The 23,412-nt window shown below is 36.7% G+C and overlaps 1 protein-coding gene across 1 annotated transcript in view; it reads left to right on the plus strand.

Moving 5' to 3' along the window:
* Positions 1 to 1,666: 1,666 nt before the first annotated feature.
* The window catches only part of LOC100373663 (glutamate receptor ionotropic, NMDA 3A-like), a 46,596-nt gene continuing 24,850 nt past the window's right edge, over positions 1,667 to 23,412 (plus strand). Inside the window, exon 1 of the mRNA XM_085504085.1 lies at positions 1,667 to 2,080. Coding sequence (XP_085360211.1) covers positions 1,667 to 2,080 — 414 coding nt within the window. The remainder of the gene's footprint in view (positions 2,081 to 23,412) is intronic.

Below are 23,412 nucleotides of genomic sequence, written 5' to 3' on the forward strand. Positions count from 1 at the left end.
GTGAACAAAATTACCTCGTTTAAAATAACACCCATTCGCGCGTGTGTTTGTCTCGCTTACTATGGCGCCTGTTAATTTGTAATCCATTGGGTGATTACTTTGTTAGCGGCATGTCTAATGAATCCACTTCAATCGCGTAACTGATATGAGCACATTTTAATGACCTTGCTAGCGTTTGCATTTATTTTATAATCATTCAAAAAAAATCAGGTTACATGCAGCGTCATCTTTTTTAAAAAAATGTCACGTGATACTCGGCCAATGACAGAGCTCCACTAGTTTCATCTAGACATAATGTCCGGAAGGCAGTACATTTACTTGCATTCTGGGAGTTTACACGAACTTTCCAACGGCTGTTTATCACCGAGTGAAGGGCCACGCTAGTGACTCTTGGAAACACACATCGATTGCCAGGAGTGCAAAGTTAACTAGCAACGTTCAATACATGGTGACTGGCAGCGAGTACTCGCATGTTTTGATTCGTGCCAACTGTAAAAAAATAAGCGAATGCAAGGAGTGCTCAGCCAAGTACAATCGCATATACCGCTGGGCCCCTGTTGACATTTGACACATCACTGCCGAAAGTCATGAATATTCGTCGTCTGTGCGGCAATGCTATTATATTATCGTCGAAACTGTGTTAAATTATATAAATACAGGCGAACGCCCCCAGGCTGTTTACACCCTTAATTCGGATTCATTCACATGGTAATTATGGTATGGCATTTCGCTATTTAAATAACTAAAAAGCCTTGTATGGAGGTCTCCCCAAACCCAATAAAATACAATTTGTTTACCTGGTTCAATTTAAATCAATGAGCAATAAATAATGTGTAAAACAAAAAGTCAAGAGGGTTGATGCACATTTTGCAGCACGCGAGTAGTGATGGATTTCATTAGCTAACATGTTATCGAATTGCGTATGTATGCCTTACAGCGTGTGAATGCAGTCTGCGTCATTTTAAATTAATCATATATTTCGATTCGATTCTCAATTCCTTAATGTTTAAACAGTACAATAACATACCGATAGAAGTGTACTCCGAATCACCAACGCATCAGTTTAAAATAGGCGCAATTGGCATGTATAATAAGTAGCATGACTCCAAATAAGGCATTCTGGGCGGTCCCCCTAGGTTCAGTATATACCGCACTCGTGGTAATTGTATGCAAAGCGACGCGCCGTTCGCCCATCCACTGTGTTCTACGCGCACGATTTTATACACTGGCAAGTTGTTGCCGACCAAACCAGTATGACTTTGCTCATACCGCTTGTCTTGTTCTCCTTGCAGCTTATGCGTAAAAGCATTTCTATGTGATTAGCATAATTCGAAGGTTGTGATCACGTTTCCCCGCATCTCGTCTTTCAGCTTGATGCCTAGCAAGATGAGAATATGGTGGACACAACAAACAGTGCTCGATGTTAATATTGAAGAAAAATGACTGTCAGGGCAACCACATCAGCATCACTGGCAGAGGACTAAGCTCTTCAGGACTGAAACAACCATGGATGATTTGATCGTACACATTTTTAGCGTCGCTCTATATACAACCCTTTTCTCCTGGACATCGTACGCAACGCTTATTTGATACACCTGCTTGCCATTGCAACGTTTTTTTTCTTTCTGACACAATGTAAAAACCGAGCGACAATTGGAATACTATGATGTTGGCTGGATGCTTCCCTTTGCTATATGGATTTCTCCTCTCTCTCTTGATATTTTTATCGTTTCCCGTTACCATCGCAACCAATGTTTCGGCGTCTTTGTCCATCGTTAAAATTGGAGCTCTCTTCGACGAGGAGAATGTATCTCGATATTCGGGAGTGCTAACCCGCAGTATAGAAGAGCTGAACGGTTCCGTTGCCGGAGTGCAGTTGGATGAACCAGTCATCCTCGGCGCTAGCTCCAATCCAGGCCATATCTTATCCCTTGTTTGCGATGAAATGATAACCAAGAATGTCTCAGCCATTTTAGCAATCTCCACGGAAACTACGCTTTTTAGCCTGTCCATGGTAGGGGAATTTTTATCTACACCGATTGTCGGTATCGGGAGTCGTTCTTTTTCCTTTTCGAACAAGGTAAGTGTTTATTATGTGTAATTTTAACTGTACTATCTCAGAATGCACCTGTTTTAAGAGAGTTACAACGGGTTACAATTTATACATTATGTCGACCTACATGATATGGACGTAGCTGTTTAGCTACAAACTACGTGCAGCGACATTACACTGACCATGAACATCCAACACGGGTCTCCCAGATGGAGGCCATTGTATTGATTTTGGCACGCGATTCAGATATTAACAAAAACACGGTAAACACGGACCGATTCGCCGAATATTATAGCATATACAGGTATATATATCTCTTGTCAGTGATAAATCCCCCTTGAAACATCAACATACTTACTACAGTATAATATAACGTGGTCCGTACCACAGCTGCGCAAACGCGACAATGCGGAGAATGACTAAATCAGCTGACTCCCGTTATTATGATTTTTTTTGCTGGTCTCCGAGCATAGGCGAGCGAGCATCAATCGTCATTTCTCTTTTATGTCCACGGACAACACGTTTTATTTAAACATGATTAATTAAACTAAAAAAAAGGTTACAACGCCGCATATTACTGATGCAATTTACAAAAGTACAAGTTAAGATAAGTCGCCGTTGATCGTAGGTATATAATAAATTACCCGGTTTAAATGTCGTCAGCATGCACCTTTACGGCATGCCTGGCTCACCACTTTCCATCTTCGTAAAAACAAAAACAAATCAGCATGGACCGCATCATTGACACGACGACTGATGGATACTAGATATAGTTTATAAATATGCAAATCTAAAATCCGACTGTCTCTATTATTACGTAAATGGGATGGTGAATGCATAGCTCGGAGCCAGTCACTAGCGAAAAATGTGGAAGAAACAGTGGTAGATCGTTAGTGAGATAAGACAGCTGTCTTAAAGTGAATATCTCACACGATACATACTCCCTTTAACATGTAGCGCATTTTACTTTGAATTCCTCAATGAGATTCAGTCTGAGAGTATGTACATTTCAAGCTAAAAACATATGTCAGGACTTTTGTAGAAATGGCTGACTTCCATAATTATTATTCATTTAAATAAGCCCTTTGCACCAACATGAATGTCACGTGACCCAAAACAATGATTTAATTACACAATTGATAATCTTTTTTTATGTTTTGGGTAATCTACTGATAAGTTGGATGATCCACAGTTTGTTGTACCGATGTCCTTATTGTTATGTGAGTGTATGTTCACCGCGTAATGACCATACGCGCACATATGCCACAGCGGTGTAATGTTATGTACATAAACTGGTCTTTAATATTGGGAAACAATATCAGTGACGGTCAGTTTTAACTAGAATACACCAATGCGCATAGAAAATTAAATTCACGGAATTTGGGTCAGACCGGCAGACGTAAGGCCGTCTTGCGGCGTTTACTGAAACAAGATCACGTGTTCACACGTGGTTTCGATGTCGTATTTCGTCGGCAACATATCCTAACGCAATGGCAACCATTGAATACGACACCACACTTTATCTATAAAAAGCTTACACATACCACCAGAAAACGACTACATTCATTCTATCATGCCACGATTAGTCCAGAAATAGACATATACACACAAAAATGACCGGTACGGATTTGGGAATATTTAGTCATTTATGTGTCTCCACACAATATTAGACCTTGTACATATCGATGCTTGTGTGTACCGATTATTTGAGTGACTTCGTCCGCATTAAAGTTTTAAATTGATTTTGAAATACTGACCGAATAAAAAAAATAGTTGGTGGTAATTGAATAACGTGAACGAGCTGTAAATTGGATGCCGATTACAACTGGGAATTGGGGAAGCGATGTAAGGGAAATGGAAAAGGCTTGTCTTATGAGTGGTCTACCATCACCCACTTAGCTATTAAAGAATGAATGATTGAATGAAAAAACTATCCTGGATAAAAATAATATTCTTCATTTAAATGCGTGTATGGGAACCGAACACGTTAAGGTCTCATTCGACAGCATATGTTTATTATGAAGTATAATTTATTGTCGAAACTTATAATTGGCGAACACACATGATCGTACTGCGTCACCACGCGGTCGACCTTAACCGTTAACACTACACGTTACTAAGTACACGCGTGCATTATGCGTATAATATGCTTGATGTACTAGTACTTCATTTCATAAATTGATTTTCAGTTACATTACTGATAATGAGAAACGAAAAGAAGAAGACAAAAATTTGCTTTAAAACACCGCGCACAGTTGGACCCGAACGACAAACAGCACTTAGAAATGCTATCTGACTCTTGAATGACAAGTAACATCATCGCTCCCCTATTTAACGCCTTTGTATTTCAGGATTGTCGATCTTCATTTCAAACTACCAAATGTGAGAAAACAATCATACAGTGGAATTGCGTTATTTGGAATGACATTGGCACCATCCAAGTTCATTTCTAAATGCAATCCCATCCGCACGTCCCGAACATTGGCCCTAAAGGTCACACATCCGGGTATTTCCTGGGAGTATTGTCGTCCTATAATGGGTATATTATTCAAAATTGATTTTAAACGAGAACTGCTTGCATTGGGTTTAAATTATATTCTAGAAAATTCCTGAATGAAAGATATTCACGAAAACACAGAGATTAGAGATGACAATCTAAACGATGCTAATTGTAAAATTACATTTCAATTCGTTAATTATCGTGTAAATCCCCGTGTTATTAACCATTGAAGTGTAATTGTCCTAATAAGGAAACCGACTGAAACTATTTATTTATCCAACACTAGAAATAATATATTCTGTGTATTTCTTCCAAGAGCGGACATTCCAAATACTTTGGATCGATCGCCGGCAAGTATATGTTTCTGCAATTTTCGTTTGGACCCCACATATTTATTTTAAAGCAATGAATCGCACTGGTCAAATGTGATTGTAGTTGCAGCAATGCATTATATTATTTTATTTACATTTCAATGAATGCCTACGGATATGTGAACGCATTTGCCCCATCGTTAAGTGAAACATATATAATGAAAACAAATATGCATGCCATAACTAGTTAATACAGCAATTATGTCTTCTAGCTAGGGGATAGTGTAAACACGCGCTGTTCATCGGAAATGGTTGACAAATTACAAGATACATATGTTTATGTAAAGTAGAAGTCTTGTTCTTGAGCATTGCTTCAAATACACACCGTGCATTATTTACTAGTACTTCACTCTTTTTTTGAGTCGAGTTAGGCAAATAATGTTGACGCAGGGCTTTATTTATTTTAAAAATAACCAATAGGCAACAACGCCTATTTACATGTTTCTAAAATATTACAAATAATAATATCGATAATATTACAACCGTAAAAAATACGTTATGTATACAATTTGAATATTGTTTAATTAAAATGATTGTATATCTGACCCAACTGACCCCATATCTAAATCAGTAGAAATACAAGTAGTTCGGGGTTCAAAGGACTTACCAATTTGAGATATTACAGAATCTGGCGTTGCATAGGATATGTATATGCTCAAGAATTGAATGTTTAGCTTCTTCATACGCGTCAGATTCACAGCGATGTTGGGAAGGAAACTTGAAAGTTACGGCGATTGGCACACCACTATTAGTATTATTGCAAGTTGTTTTGTCCCGAACACTTCTATATATAAATAATTTGCTTTCATTGGATAATTATGATGTTATGAATAATTTGATGTTAAGGATATTCTTTATATGAAGCAAATATGTACGGCGAAGCCGCCACTGAGACGTCGCATCTGAGTCGCTGCGGCGCGTTCTACACAGAGCTTGTGAATGCCCAGAAGGTGTAGTTAGAACGTGTAGATAGAAGGTGTAGTCAGGTGGTGGTACGTTCGGCTCTAGCATCACCAATACCATGGCCATGGCCACCATTCCTTCGCTAGGCAACAGTACGTGATAGTGCCACACAAACATGTGTTATTATTTAAATATTACACCTTCTGAATGGCAAATCTAATTGGTACTTGCAATTAGAAATTTCTAAAATAGCAAAAAATAACTCGTTTAGTGACTGGTCGAGTTATTGTGAAATATGAAATTATTTATGTTCTCGCTATATATCGAAAATTTGTTGCATTCACCAACATGCGTTCTCGTTTTGAAACGCATTTGCGGATTTCACCGTTTCTAATTCTTCCAACCTGACAGTGCCAACGCACGAAAGTTTTCATTTATAAACGTTGGTAGAAATGGCCGTTGATAGAAATGGTCCACAATTTAGTTAAAATATTGCCAATATGTCTCAACCACTGTAAACACATTGCTGACGTTGCTATATGCAAATGATTATAACGCGCTAAGAGGCGTTACACAACTAACGATTTTGATGTTAGCTTTTACTGGCAAAAAAATGGAAATATCAAAATTCGTGAATGTGTAATATCATATTTATCAAACATGTGTAACATTACTCGTGAAACTTACTAAACTCTATTAATGAATACAATATTATATTATCGTCACTTCCATGTGAAACTGCTCAATCGATGATCTGATTGGTCAACACACGCAATTGAAATTATGACGTCATATCCAAAGATGTCTCCACGTGAACCATTTGACTTGGCAATAATTCATTCCGAGTAACTGTTTTAAATATAAATTATATTAATGTTACCTTTATATACCGTTTAGTTTCATCCAGTCGAGTTTTCGTGTTATAGTTGCGGTACTCCGAGTCGTTTTGTTTCTAATTTCCCAGCCAGAACTCGAAAGTGTACGGAATTTGTCTAAACAAAATCGTCTAAGATTCATCGATGGCGATGAACTGTCAATAAACTGTGTTCAAGTAATCACGTTCTAGTATGAGATAAGAGCTATGCAAATTAAATAGGACGTCTCGGATGTTCGCACACAATTTGTTGTTTTGATGGATTTAAAAGCCATGAAAGAGATGCATAGGTTAAATAGCATCTCCAATTCGTGGCCGTGTGATATCCGTTCTATTTCTCCATCCAACAGATCCTTACTTTTTACGACACCAGTTATTACGTAATATTTGTTGTGAAGGCTGTATTTTTGTATTGTTTGTCTAGTAGAAACTATATCACGGTTCTACCCAGGGCATTATAGAGGGGTTCCCAACTGTTAAAATTTGGATAAACAATAGGACCAATTTAGCATAACAATGAATACAATATAGAGATTAACATATTGCTACGGGGCAAAGGAGTTCATATTGACAATGATTTGCTTGTCTGTGGCTCACTGCTGCTTGTACATAACAGCATGTGCCATTAGGAGGTTCGTTTAATCGTAACTGATTGAGTATGAGTCTCACAGAAAGGACAAATGTCATTAGCCATCAGCTGTGTGCTATAAAACACGGTGACGTAATACAGAAGAGTGTTACAGTATAGTAATCAATCATATACAGGGATTCCCACGTCATCTGTACCTCCACCAGAAATTCAATCAAACAGTAAATACATAAATTAAGCAGGTAGAAGTCGTCAATGGGATATCTATCAAATCCTGATTGACGTTCAGCCAATAGAATATAGGATTTGGAAAGATCACATATTTCAATAAACATAAGAAGAGGGATCCCTCTCAAACGAGGTGTGTCATATGGAGAATGCAGATACATTCAAACGGAGAAACGGAGAAACACTATGTGATATTACGCTTATTCTGTTAATATACGGTGGTGATGTTTTCCCCTTCGTGTTCGGTGTTCCTCGATAGTTTTAAATTCGGGGAATATTGAGTAAACAGGCAATGCTCATAATTATAGAGCGTTTTCTGTATAGGTTGGCATGGCAACAGTTGGCGAGTAATTGTACTATCATAAAAAATCACACCACAACACAAACGATGTGAATGTTTTTGCGCAAACTCGTGTCAGGAAAATCTACGCCATTAACGATAACAACATTTCCTAAATCATACCCGTTGCACTCCAACAATCGCCAGTGCTTGCCCTAATGTACCGACAGTGTTGTCCTGCCAATTTTCTGTAAATAAATGAGCGTTACGAAAACCATTAGAGTTTCATTTTAACTTGTGAAATTGTCGTTTTAGTTATGAATGCATGATTGGCGTTTCCCGGGCGGCTTGAATAGTGGCATTAACAGTGAAGAGCGCGGCAGGAAAAACATTGCCATTCACTCGAATACGTACGTAGATTGTGTGTCTGTCTGTCAGTCACATCAACTGAAGGGTCGGATTTACATCTGGATAATATCTGCATATAGCTGAAGGGGGACATACAAAGCATACCAATGCATCGAATCCTTGAAACAGCTATTTAGAAAACGACAAAAAGATTTCTCTCTTGCATTATTTTGGAAATGCCATTTTGAAAGTTATTTCCGAACCAATGAACTCCCCCCGGTTAGTGTGCGTCACGCATGAAGATTTGACAATTCCACATGCCTGCTTCAGTTTAAAACACAAACCGAAATAATATCATATATAATAAGAACTGTGGGGCCAGTCATTAAAGGTGACCTAATTGACGCGAAATTGAAAATGGCTGGCATTCTGAAGGGTTTCCTTGGTAACGCACCAAACATTGCGTTTGTAATATTGCATTTACTCTGGTCACTTTAGTGTTTTTCTCTACATTTTCGGAATGGGACCAGAACATTTAATTAAATTGCGCATGGAACGCATATCTCAAATTAGCCCCGGAATTAACTTTGATTCGCATAATTTAAAATAGCTTTGCCAACAAGTAAAAATAGAATCGCGCTCATATCGCACTGCGTATTACATCATTGTGGCTTACCTTTCACAGTCAGTCACCGCCATCATGTCCATTTCACCAACGTCTGTGTCTGCTATATGATCTTCCATGATAGAGCCGTAATGTCTTTAGCCTTTGCTTGATTAAATCTCAGTCGATGATTACGGTCTTTCTAGACATATTTAATAGACAGTAACAGTATATATAAGGCTAGACTTTGTTCTCGACTTACGCCATTTACCAGATTAGCTGAAACATTTTTAAATTCATTTGTTGGGATATGGGAGAGGGGGGAGGGGGTGCTTCATCGAACTTCGATTTGAACTTTTTTTTATCCAACGCGATGTTCAATATTTAGTGAATGCGTCCCTCTCGTCATATCTTCGTCTGAAATATATAATGGATTGGGCGCACTTATTTATGAAGTATTTGCGTTGAGCTGATTGAAGAGTTGATCCCCTGTGGCCACATCCAAATGGTAATTGAATTATCTGGGACATACCTATACTATTAACGTGGTCATATAAATCATGAATTTGTCAGTCGACGATCATGATATGCCGATATATACATAGCCAATGCAGTAATCATTGCCAGCAAGGCAAATGATATACTGATTCGAGGCCACGTATTGTTCCCCCTATTCTCCCGTCACTGTCCCCTGCAGGCTTTAGAGTTTCACATGCTGTCATTTTGAATGCAAATGTGAGTTTACCCCTGCAGGAATGGATAAGAATTCTCTTGTCACTTCGAGTGGTAATTCGTATACACGGCGTATTGCACGTCTTATGTCAAAGAAGATCGTGCACTGTAGACGCGATAGTTTATTTTCCACTGATAAATGCACTTTCATAATACTGGGCATTTTTTTCGATGGAGGTTATTCAAACACACACACACCACGCCCTGTAGACATTTAAAAATAACCCCCGCCAATGTACTAAACCGCAAAAATACTCATATATCGTCTAACTGTGGGGGCGATTTAATATTTCAAACGATCCAATTTCCTGGTTAATGAAAATCGCATTTTAAAAGCCATGTTTTATAACTGATAATATCTGCTGTGTTGTCTATGAGGAGTACAGGGCGCACTGTCAGACCACATCTATATGCTAAAACATCTAAATAATGTAACATTTGCCATGAATCTGCAAATAGCGAATAATCATGATATGGATGGGTTAATACACCAGGTAACAGCGATTTACGGAACGAATAAATCTGCGTTTAATATTATTTTGTGTTATTAAAAAAACAGATTGAACAGGATTCCCTTTGTTGTACGCGCATTCAATGTCTAATATAGGAAATAATTATATACCTACACAATTGAGCACATGCATAGAATGAATGATCTCTGACAAGAGAAGTCTTACAATATTCAAACCATACTATCGTGGTATTTGAAAAAGCTGTATGCTGTTGTATTATAGGCACTCGTCGCAGCTGTGACACGGTAACCTTTCATGGGTAGTATACACGATAGAACATGGAGTAAAGAGAGAGCACATCTTTATCCTTGTCCACATTATGGCATATATGTACACACAGCATGTGTCATCGCATGCAACTTCATAACGTATGACTTCGATTAACTTGTACGAGAAAAAACACACCATCTCATTAACAATATCATTGAATGAATGAATTACATTTTCCATTCTGATGTAAGGCTTTAAAGCCGGAATATTAATCGCCATGAATAAATTATATCGTCACGCATGCCACACGGTAATCCTTCTTGAATGCAATAGTGAGGACAGTTTGTTGAACGCCGTGTGACGAAAATTGAAAGCCAGACTTTCGAGTACAGAGCAGCTTACCGTGACTTAAGAAAGTCGTCGGTTTCGCCAGAGACTTGTCTGCATCACAAGCCCTCTGAATAAAGGGATCAACATGAAAATAACAGTAGAATAAAGCATCTCTTGTATCTAATTTAATTTGATTTAATTTGTGCTACTTTTACGATAACACACTGGAGTAAATTGGTAACAAACAGGATCTGATATTGTGTACAACTAACTGCAGGAAATTATTTGATGTGTTTTGTGACTGTGTTGATGTTGGCTAAAAGAAGTGATTAACAGGCGAGTGACTGATGTACATTATTGTGCATACATAGCTTAATGTCAATTAACCTGTTGCCATGGTAACCGTGAAATATAAAATATAAAATATAAAACATTCAATCTGCACCGATTAGGATTGTTTAAAATAATTAAAAAAAAGCATCGCACCTTTTTTGTATTGCATCAGATGCAATATGATTAAGCATTCGTAGTTAATTGATCACATATTATATTTTGCTCAGTTCAAAGATATACATATAGATATATCTGTTTTACATCCACCGCATTTGAGATTACAATGTACTCATCCCAAAGTGTAGTCTTGGCGAAAGCTCAGAAAACCAATCATTCCCTTTCCGCCTGAGTGAAGTGATTCAGATCGGGATGTCGAGAACAACATAGGCAAGATGTTATCTCTCAAATTTAATATTAAATGTTTTCATTGTCAGTTCCATTCCCCTATTATTGCAACTTTAGCGTGATATGAAAGTAATCATTTCATCTTGCGTTCCTTGTTGACATACTTTAAAAAGTTGTTTCCTTTTCCACTTTATGCCATCTGCATTATTTACAAATAATTTTTTCCACATTTAAATTTTTTGTGTAAACACACACACACACACTGACACAATAAATTCTACCTTTATATCGACAGAAAATTATTTATTCCCCTTATTAAACAAATTAACTCACCAAAATATTGATATATGCGACTAATGTTAAAATTAGTAACCTACAATTACTTGTTATTCTATTTCGACTGAACAAACTAACAGTCCATCCAGACGTTATCACTGATTATATGTCTGTTTTAAACACATAAAACATATTCACATTGCGAGAGTCATGGTAAGCTACGTGCGATCTTAACGCAGGAAATGGTAATGCGACACTACGAGTAGAACAAGATGGAGTCGACTTCTAGGTGCAGACATTTACAGATGCGGTGTACTTGAATTAGATCGAGATCGCTCTCATTGGTTAGCAGCATTTCTCTGTAATTGCAGGCCTTTACGTGTTGCACACGTCAAACCACACTGCTTGGTCGAACTCAAATCATACAGATGTCAGCGATGTTATCGAATAGCAATTCCATGTGTGTCGCTACTTTCATTCAGAACATGTACGCACAGTCAGTCGCCTCCAGGTTACACAGACGGAACGCGAGCCACCTCTAACCAACAGCATTTCGTAAAACTAAGTAGACATTTTCTGATATTCGCTGTGATTTTTTAGTTCGAATTATATACGTACATTCCCGTTACATCGTGCCGACATACATAAACCATACGAGATATGTATGTAAAGTAATCAAACAAATTTAACACTCATTCTATCTGATTGGATGAGTGGATATTTAAAAAAATAATATATTGATATTTCGGGTCTTTCACGAGGAAAAACAATCTTTAGTTAGCTGCAGAACCTGGCAACAGCCCACTTTAGACAATTACTGCTTTTGTTGGGTAACTCATACTTACGCACAGCCGTATCATGCATTGTAAAATTGTGTAATCTCCTTCACAGAACCTTAATACTCCATTACCCTGGCCCATGTTTATGTCGTTTTTTTATATTCGCGTTTTTTTAATTTTCTTTCCAGACATTAACACGAAATCACCTACTGCGAGATGAGGTGATTATCAAATATACCTATATTGTATCTCAGCATAAACCGAACTATTGCCACAAATTGGAATCATTTCCCCTTTACGGCTGTGAATGCATGAAGGGTAACCTCATACATTACTGTATGAGTGATGGACTCTCTCGTTGACAGCTTTATAAAGCACATAATTTTACCTTTTTGATCTCGCATTGTGTGGCACAATACAATTCGTCCTCGGCAAATGGGGAAATGTCAGCGGTAATTTTGCAACTTAATGCTAGATAGAAGGAACAGTGCGGTAAATGCACGAGTTGGCTGGCGAGTGCCAAATCAATATTCTGACAGGAAAGAATGAGTACATAGCAGAACACAGCTGCAAAAACCGATCAATAGTCTTCTAAGTTATATACCCGGTAACCCTAATTATCGCCCGCATCTCATATTCCAAGACATTCGATAACTCTGTCAACAAAGGGCAGAGGTCATAATGTCATTTCCGACCTCAGAATTCCTCCAGTTAAAAGCAAGCACTTTAATTATTTTAATTACTTGTTCATGGAATATCGTGGACGCGTCTATCATTTGTTTGCTGCATGTATGTATTTTGTTGCGAAGCACATGAACACATGAACACAAGTCATGAACACATGAACACGTCTAGTAACAATGTTCGGTCCATTGTGTTCTGATGTGTCCTACTCAACATATGTTCATATTGTATTTCGTTTGTTCGTCTTTTGTCTGTGAATAACATAAATACTAGAATACATCCGTTCATTCTCTTGTATTTTTGAATAGAAAGCCATTATAATTGTATGTCACCCCCCATATACAGTTTGCTTCTCATGGGGTCAACATTCTACTTATATGAAATATTTGCATCATGGTGAGACTGGTAGTCCCTCGCAGTCAGAATACGCAGAAACAAACAGTCACCATAATCATTTTTTTGCAGAAAGGTTTTCACTTGCAAATATATTTCACAATTATATATATAATTATAGTGACATTTGTTTTGTTTTCTTTTCTCGGTTGTGTGGCACATGGCAGTTGTGTTTTCTGAAAAACGTTTTGATAAATTAAATTACTTATTCACATTACCCCTAGAGACGAACTCTGAACTTGCCAAAAATACACACGATATATTCCTTAACATGTTTGCTGGTTCAAATTAAAGCTGACAGGACAGGTTAAACGCAGTGAATACCGCATCCTAGATCAAGACATGAAATGAAACAAAAGCCCGTATCGTCAAGTGCTTAAAAGGGGTCACATGGAATTCTTCAGAGGCGTGCAACGTTTGAACTTTTAATATTAGTAACCGTGTTCTCCCTAATCTGGCAAGCGAATATGGTCTTTGAAGTGAACCGTATCAATCAGCCATGACATTGCCTTGTGGTAAGTCGACATTAAAAAAACATCTTTCCACCGGTGAGGAACAATCGCAAATATGTACCTGCAGTTTTACTTGCGTATAATCAGACAAGGTGTTCCGTGATAATCATATTCAAAATAAATGATCAGTAAAATAAAATTTAGTTAATTTTTATTCTGTATAACAAATGTAGACGATTAAATTTGAACCCTTGCGGTGACGTCAGATAAAAAACACGCGTTTAAAAACCTAGCCAATAAGAGAACGTTATCTGCGACAGTTTGACGTCATACAATGTACTCTTTTGCAAATAAGCCACCGTTGCAATTATCCAATGTTCTTGTGTTTCGCGCACCACATACCTTCGTCAGTGATTAAGAAACAGTCAGTGTAAAACGTATAAAGCACAAATAAATTAAACATTTCAACACAGTTTCTTTACTATAAACGTACAATTGTATGCATACAATGCGTGTTAGCAAGCAATTAAAAATATACACCTGGATAAAACAACATGTCATGACAAACCTGCCTCCGTACATGCACCAATTATATTCGCAGCATGTGTACTATACAAGAACTCACGACACGAAATGAGTTCAAATGTATAATTAAACATGCCAACCGACTTTCAATCAAAAATATTGGATTTGGTGGTAAGTTATAAAAATGTAACTAGTGTTTTTTCTTCATTTTTGGGGGGTAAAAATCATTCATATTTTCTCAACAGAGACACTTACAAGAATTGTTTGTTTTGTTTTTTGTGAAGGGAAACATTGTATATTTTGTCATAAGCCAGTCTTCGATATATTCACATGCTTCACCTATCATAACTGTGTAGACGACGATTTAATATAAATATATTGTTGTAATAGCTTGTCGTTGTCTTGGCATAGTGGAAATTGTCGAATGGTCATCTGACAAAAATTAAGTTTAATATATGCATACGAAACAGCTCGTTACCATGTAGAGCTCAGATATGATGCCACTTTAATTCTTATTGTAATTGCGTCTCAGTATTACTCCCGGGATAAGGCATTGAGATGGTGCGATCGATGGTCTCCGATTTCACCAATTGACATTTTCGCAGACTAAATGTACATATTCTATTCACAAATTGTCGATAACTCACTTGTCAAAATCCGCCCTCGCAAACACGTTTTTATCAATTCAGAGTTGAATGCATAGAACAGATTATGCGGTCAACTCGACAAAATCTTATTTATTGTTATAAAAAAAAGTGTGAATTGCGGATTAATTAACCGTAAGTCATGTATTGCTTGTAAATTGATGAAAGGCTTCGGTATTTCATGGTTTGATGCTTATTTCGGAATATTTGCGCATGGAACACCCAAATTATCTATGAATATATGAGTAGTTTTGCTGAAGTTTTGTTTTATACATCAAAATCCTGAAACGCCATAGCTGACTAGTACAATCCCCACGACTCTCTCCTCGTAGGAAGAAATAGTATGCAGAATTTTCACACAGTCATTCGCGGATGAAAGGTGACATTAACACATTTCCGGAATATACAGGCTGTATTTCCTGTTCCGGCGGAGCCGAAACCTCACACCAGCAAAACGGTGTAATCCGCTGTATTGAAAGAGACAATGTGTCAAGTGGTTTTATTCACGTGTTCGATGAATTGTTTATATTCATAAGGAAATATTATCTCTATTTCTTATTTGGAAGTTACAGCAAAAAAGAATTTTAAATGAGATTAACATGGTGTGATCAGTGAACAAATGGATGAAATTTGGCATGCTAGGGTTGTCGAGGATACCTTATAATATAAATCATATACAGCTCTATATACAGTCTTAATGTTGACGTTGACCTATGAGTATGATAATGCCATTATCAAATAAATGGTGTCGCATTTTAAACGTTCCCCTTGGTCGCATAGGAGGCTTTGTAGACCTGTATTTTCAGATGAACATAAACGTGTGGTCTACTGTTCGTATCCTTATTATCGAGAAGCTGAAACGATCTACTTTGCGCCAATTTGCAATTGGTATTTTTATTACTACTAGACGTGGACCCGTGTTCTGCATTTAACTCTATTTCACTTTTTACATTGGTGATATGACCCAGTTATGACATATGACACAGCCTGTCAATCAAACCTCATTAGGAAGAAAAACATTCATACATAATGCATACTATTCCATCGGTTGAATAAAATCGTTAGAGTGTATCTTCGAATACTCGTTTGTATGTGCAGTTTTAGGTTCTCGATAGCTTTTCTATACATTGGTATTGTTTTCGAATAATACGGGAAACAACATTTGTAGTTACATGCGTTTTCATCGATATGGGCATGGACATAAGCCGTGATCATAAGGCAACTAGCGTATCGATCGACGATGGCATTAGACCGCCTCGCAATTCCATCTATCACTGAAGTTAAGAAGGTAGATTTCTCAAGGGCAAAGAAAGAATTAGGCGAGATTTTGATTTTACATCCTCAAATGACCTTTGTCTTTTATCGATTTCAACCGGCTTCACGAACCATACTCACTGAAATTATGATTAAAAAAAAAACACAACAGTTTGCCGGTGTGATAAACTGAATAAAGCAAATTAGATGCATCTGACATTGAAATAAATTCCATTGTATTTGTGAAGAAGATTATACGGAAGCTTGGAATATCGGGATTACAAGCTGTAGCAGGTACTATGCACTAAACTACGATTCGTCAGCGAATAACGAAGTCGCGTGGCACAGTTTCCGTCTTGCGTGTGCTATGATACGAGAAAGATAAGTGGAAACATCACCTATTCGAGTCATTCGTCCTTGTAGAATTTTATAAAGCGTGTTTTTTTCTAATGAAAGAAGTTTATTGGATAGTTGTCTTTCAGTAGCGAATGGTTTTTATTCAGCGACTAGCTGTTCACATGCCCTTGTCCTCGACTCAACTCAATTATTCAGCTCGTGTTATACATTGAAAATTTATTACGTCTCTCTAGTCATATTGTTGCTTGACACTTATGTGGTTGTAATTAGATGTCCATTGCATTTCATGTGGATACGTTAAAAATGGTCGTCCAAATATACCGAGCGATCGTAACTGAAGAACAGACGTAGCGACCTCGGGTGATTTTAGTGATTTATTACTTGGAGTGTATATGATGCCACTGTATAATTAAATTAAATATTGTGAATACTGTCCGTATGTCTATGACCATCCGGTTGTATGATACTCTGTCATGCTAGCTTGCAAAACGACAAACTAAATTTTAGATACATGCTGTGACTCAGAAAGGCCTCCATGCGTGTTTGGACCTGCACGGTGAGATGCACAACTACTGTGGCTGCTTCGCCTCAGTTACGCCATTTGTAATCGCAAAATGATGCTATTGTATTATTGAAGTACATCATTAGCGGAATGGGCAACCTCACTCGCAGTTTGTATTAACGAGACGAACTCCGCGTAACAATTTACTTCGAAATGAATGACAAATATTGCGGATGGAGAAAGAAAGCTAAAAAAAAAAAAAAACCGAAACTGCGATCCTTTGATCTAGCACCAAGTATTAGTGAACCTTATATTACATGTAAATAATGTGCCGCGGTCGAAATGAGTCAGGTGATCACACGTCATATATTGACCTTTAACCTCGAGGTTTATTACTGAATTCGTTCATCGAGCTTGTCTCAATGATCGAAAGCCTGTGCGCATACTTAGTTGTTTGAGATTTCCGACGGATATCAGGTGATTGATTGCTTATCATGCAGCTTTGCCGTTTGATGAAAAGAGTGCCGCAAACTGAGAGTGATCATGCCGAACATTTGATTAGATGGTTAAATATTAACGACTGATACACGTTGAAATAGTAAACGTAAACTGCCTATTAGTGTCAAACATACCTCATTCCATTCGAACAAATAGATAAATAAATAGATAAATAAATAAATAAATAAATAAATAAATAAATAAATAAATAAATAAATAAATAAATAAATAAATAAATAAATAAATAAATAAATAAATAAATAAATAAATAAATGGTAAATGGTATTTGAAATGAGTTACGAATTTTTTTCTATATTATTTATACACTATAGCCATCCAAATCGAGTGATTGAAATAAAGTTCCAATCTTCATTTATCTTGCTCATGACTCTCGTGTGACCATGATGCATTCTGGGAAATATCGGGAAATTGACTATTTTTGTTCTTTATTCACTTGATAAATCGACGTGTTCGCTCCTAGCCCTTGTTATTTCAAGTGCTATATAATGTATTTAATGCCCATGAGAGGAGAATACGGAGAGTAGAATATGACAGGAAGTGGAACATCACGTCTGCGTTCTCCGTTCAGGTGCTTGAATACAAAGACATTTGTATTCCGAGGAACGGGAAACGGACAAGCACGTGTGAGAGTTACTAGTATTTTATCGATTATCCTTTATTCGTCGATTGAACGAAAGCAGAATTCAGATAAAAAATATAGCAGCCCAAATTGCTACGGAGAATTTTGGCGCCAATATTAAGTGATTTTATCGCCACAAAAATGTGGAATTTATTTAACTCTTCAAAACCTCATTTTCGTGTCAGCGTTTAACGGGAATTTGCGTTTTTTTCTCTGTCACTATACGCTCATCAAATTCTTCTAGCGAATGGCTGTACCGTCGTGCTTTGCGAGGAGTTATTTTTCCATTTTCATTTTCTGGATATGCGCCATGCATACAAAGGAGTGAAATTGTTTGTACCTTATCTATTCCGTATACACAACAAATACATGTACTTGTTTAAGCTAAACCAGTCTGTACAGATGTGAATGTGTTATTTGTAGTAAATTCGCTTGTAACACTGAGCTTCAACGCGATATATATGTATTCTATGTACTACCTATAGATGTATGTACAACATTGACTCACAATGGTGCATCCACTAAAAGAATTTAGCCCAGATGTATGATCAGTTGTTTACAGTAAGTCATCTATAAACGCATGTTATCGAATAGTTGAAAAATGTAGTGAAAGTCAATGCAAGGTCATATATACAAAATTAATGTACTACGACGGACTAATATGCAACAAATACAATAATTTCACCAGTACTATGGCCACTATTTGCTTTGTATTCAATTAAGTCATTTCTTTAACCAATTAGTATTTGTAAATCAGTATATGTTACACATTTGGGGTGAATAAGCAGATACGCATCATAAAGTAAGTAAATATATTCTCGGTGTAAATGATGACGGTTTCAGGCGTTGACAGTTTTCAGTAATTTAGATAATATCAAAATAGTTGCACAGGCATTATATTCTTCAAAGGTAAATATTGATCAAGCAGGCCATTTCACCTGAAACTGTATTACTCAACATTTTATGAGAGCCAAACATATCAATTTCACCTTTGGAAGATACATGCGTTTCAGTTGCTTCACTGTTTGTAGCGACACTAGCGAGGTTGCCTGTCTCGCTCGGAAACGTTGCAAACCTGGTACGATATGATAAATAAAAAAATCCACGGAGCTTGATTTGATTGATTGATTTTTTTAACGTGTCAATATTGCCAGCTCAATCGAATAAAATTCATAGATAGTCACAATAGAAAGGGGTCAATTTTCAAATTTCATTATTTGCGTGATATACACTTTTAATCACATTATACTCATCAGCTAAGCAATCGACATTTTAAACACATTGACTAGGTTAGAAGTTCACAAGCATTTTTTATTCCAGTAGACAGATTAGTTAATCCCTTGAGGTGGTTAAAGCGAATGTTTTCAGTTGTTTTTCTCTCTACCCATCTGATGCGATGTAGGGTTAGGATATCGTCTTCGGTAGTCGATAATCATAATCATTATTGACGAAGAAACAGCAGAGGTCATTATTATACGTAGACTTCATATTATTTGTACTGATTTACTCAGATATTGACATTGTAGCTAACGCGTCGTTATGTGTGTGTCTTGTCAATTTAAAACTAACATTTACAACCTGATGTATATTATATGTATATTACTTAAGCGTGGCTGTAGTTGTTATATACCCATTTTGACCATATACTAGTACACCCAAACAGCTATACATGTTATAATAATGAATACAGGTAATAATAACACTAATGACAATGCTATAATATAAATATAACGTGAATTGTGTTTTGTTATATAGAATGTCAATATTGTCAATGGAAAACCTATCCACAGTATCAAATTACATCATTGTGCATTCTTTGTTGATAGTAATTTAAAGGTACTCATGAATCTACTTAACACGATAAATATATAATTGTCTTTTGTGTTCCCTGCGTCAGATTATAACATTGTAAAATGCAGCATTGAGGGGACAATCATGGCTGACGTAGAACAGGGGCCTCCGGCCATATGCGGTATGTCTATGCAAATCACAACGTTTTCTGTACATCAAATTACCGATGCCCAGAAGCTTAGACAATTGTACTCCCCTGCTCACGCTATATGTTGGTAACTGTTGTTTCTACTGTGAATATTATTGAATCAAAAAAAACGGCATATCTAAGTGGCTGTGAGACTGGATATATATAGTATACAACCATTCACATGCACCGGTTTTTGTCAATCAAGCACTCCCAAAGGCATACGCTATGTACGTAGATCCGTTCTTACTATATCCATCCATATATAGATAAGAAGAACCAATTTATCAATAGATTGCTCTTTCAGTATCCCAACACAACTCGTTATTGTATAGCTTATAAACCACTTTACGGGGATCTTTGTACGGGTGTATCATTTGGAAGTACGATTCCAAACGTTCTTTGCAAACCATGCCCCTATTAGTAAGGTTATTTCAATGTCACTTCGACTAATACTAGTACCCCAGCGTTGAGTGAAATATAATTAAAATTGGAAGTATAAGTTAACTGGATCCTTATTTGCATGGTTATTTTCAACTTACGATTTAAAAATGGTTACACAAAAATTAGACAAAATGTGGAAAAATAGTCAAATTAACAAGTTTTCACATTTGTTAAATCTTACTTTTTGCGGTTAAAAAATTGCAATTATATGTGAAATTATAATTTTGGTTTACAATTTGGGCAGTCTGGTAAACGAGCAGCCTGCCCCGGTTGAGGCATGAGTTGGTGTTATAACCCAGGTGCGGTGCGCATACGAATTGTTGTCGCATTGTCGCCACTAAAAGCACATCGAAAACTAATTCTTCAAATAGTTATAACCTAGTTATAGACCATGTGAACAAAACAGAATGTATTTTATATACTATGTCAAATCATCAAATCATAATACATATTATAACAGGAGGAGCTTGTGAGGTATTTTAATGGAAGGAAGATATTTGAATGTGCAATTGCTATTAAACATTTAACATGATAAAAAAATGATTCCACCCAGAGTATGGAGAGTATATGTGATGATATTTCCTGAGAAACAAACGTTAGGTATCCAGCAAGTAGTTATTAATTATTCTGTAGATTCATCACAGAATATATAACATGAATAATTGTACATAAGTATACTATGAAGTTATTACAAGGATACCGCAAAGTATGCACTAAGACATAATAATAACCTTATTACTATACATCTTTCCCTCCCAGTGATACATAATGGGAATGCCGAAATCCAAAACGTTTAGAAGAGATTTAGCGAACGTCGTTGTGTGGGGTCCGGTCAAACCCTGGGGCAGCCATATTTATTTATTTTATTAGAGGACGCTTACGCGCGTAATCGTTTCATATTTGGAATTCGCGTTTCCTACTATGGTAGGATGAACATACCCAGTGCAATACCATAAAATTACGGCACGTTGTAGCTTATGGTGTATAATAATAGTTAATATTTAGCAGGAAAAAATATGTCAAAATTAAGACGTGAAACAAATACGGGAAAATACTTCCTAAAATTTACATTTTATATATCTAACAAGATTTGGCGGGAAAACTACAATTTGGAGGCAGAATAAATACTGATGGACATTAAATGGGAAAATAATTAACCAAATTTTGGCGGGAAAATACCGCAGAGTATGCACTAAGGTAGTACGGCAACCGTATCAATTGACGCGTTTTTTTTTTAATATTTATTTTGCTGCTTGTAATAATAATTCAGTGAGAGATAACGAACCGAAATGGCTACGTTTGCGCTAAGCGAACGTTTGCGTTGAGTGGCGGATTATATATTTTCGTCACGCACTATAGCGCGTTTGCGTCCAATCTAAAGAGAAGAAAGTGTTCCAATGCGACGTAAAGCGAATGCGAAGGAAAACATTCGAACACGTCCTATTATTTATATTGTTTTCGGTGTCAGATGTATAATAACGTTTTGTATTTATTTGTTAGAAACAAGAGTTGCAGTTTAATTATTACGAATACACTAATAAATCGAAGTGAACTCAAACGGACTACGACACTAAATTGCCTACCTACACTCCACGTCCCCATATATTTCACACGTATTAGTGATGCTGTTCAGTTCTTGTCGCGTTGGTTTTATGTAAAATGTCTAATTGACTTGCATAATTATGTATGAGTTTTTGACATGGTCAATCTGAGGTACATATGAGTACAATTAATATATACATTTACAAACATGTGGTATAAAGTTACGAAAGGACTACCAAATGATGTTTTTTCGCAGTCGATATTATATATTTCGAATATGATTTTATCTTAATTCTATATCTAATCTGTTTGGTCAGACGACCCTCTTAGGAGCCTCGGGCAATTAGTATAATGGCATATGTATAATATACTGGCAATAACACAATTCCACGACTAATTAGTCTCTGCTGCGTCTTAACCGAGAATTAATAATCGTCGCCGCCCCGATTATTTCATCTTATATCTTACTATAATACACTAAACATCACCTTCTTACAATCCAAGACAAGTATGGACAAGGAAATTTAAGGTCGCATAAATAACTTGCCGATATTGATAGAGTTTTGTCAATCTCGGCAGATTAGTTAAACAGTCTACAGGGAAATATGAATTGATGCGAATGATGGACGACTTACTCTCTACAGACACCCCTTCAGTTAAAATCGTATGTTCCTATGCATTCATCATAATTGAAATAAAACCTCGCTTGTCAGCAGAGAATAACACAATTATGCATTTCGCGTTATTCATGAAGAAAAAAAATCAATTCGATTAATAACAGAGACAGTACAATAACGGTAGTAAAAAGCTGTCGACGATACTTTATGACCCTATTCAAAATTACGTTGATCCTTGGACAACCATGATTTACGGACGAAAGAAATCGCCGTAGAACAAACCTGTAAATTGGCAAACGTGAAAAGCCGAGAAAAAGAAATAGAGATTTCTCAGCCAGCGTACCCTTTAACATTGTCTAATACAATAATGCCAGCAGGTACACAATAAGATGATTGACGTTCTGTTTATAATACTTTATTAAATATTAATCTTGAACGCGAGCCTTCGAGGAATCATTTAATAAATTGACTAGAAAAATTGATACTTCCAAAGGTAAGATAAGAAAGTAATATTAATTAGACGCGCGTGGGGACACGGAGCATTTTAACAAGAACACGCTAAGGACAAATCAATTAGGTCGATCAATTCACAGTTAATTACACCCGGCAATAATT

The sequence above is a fragment of the Saccoglossus kowalevskii genome, chromosome 9, assembly GCF_978046115.1.
Source record: "Saccoglossus kowalevskii chromosome 9, keSacKowa6.1, whole genome shotgun sequence".
Lineage (NCBI taxonomy): Eukaryota > Metazoa > Hemichordata > Enteropneusta > Harrimaniidae > Saccoglossus > Saccoglossus kowalevskii.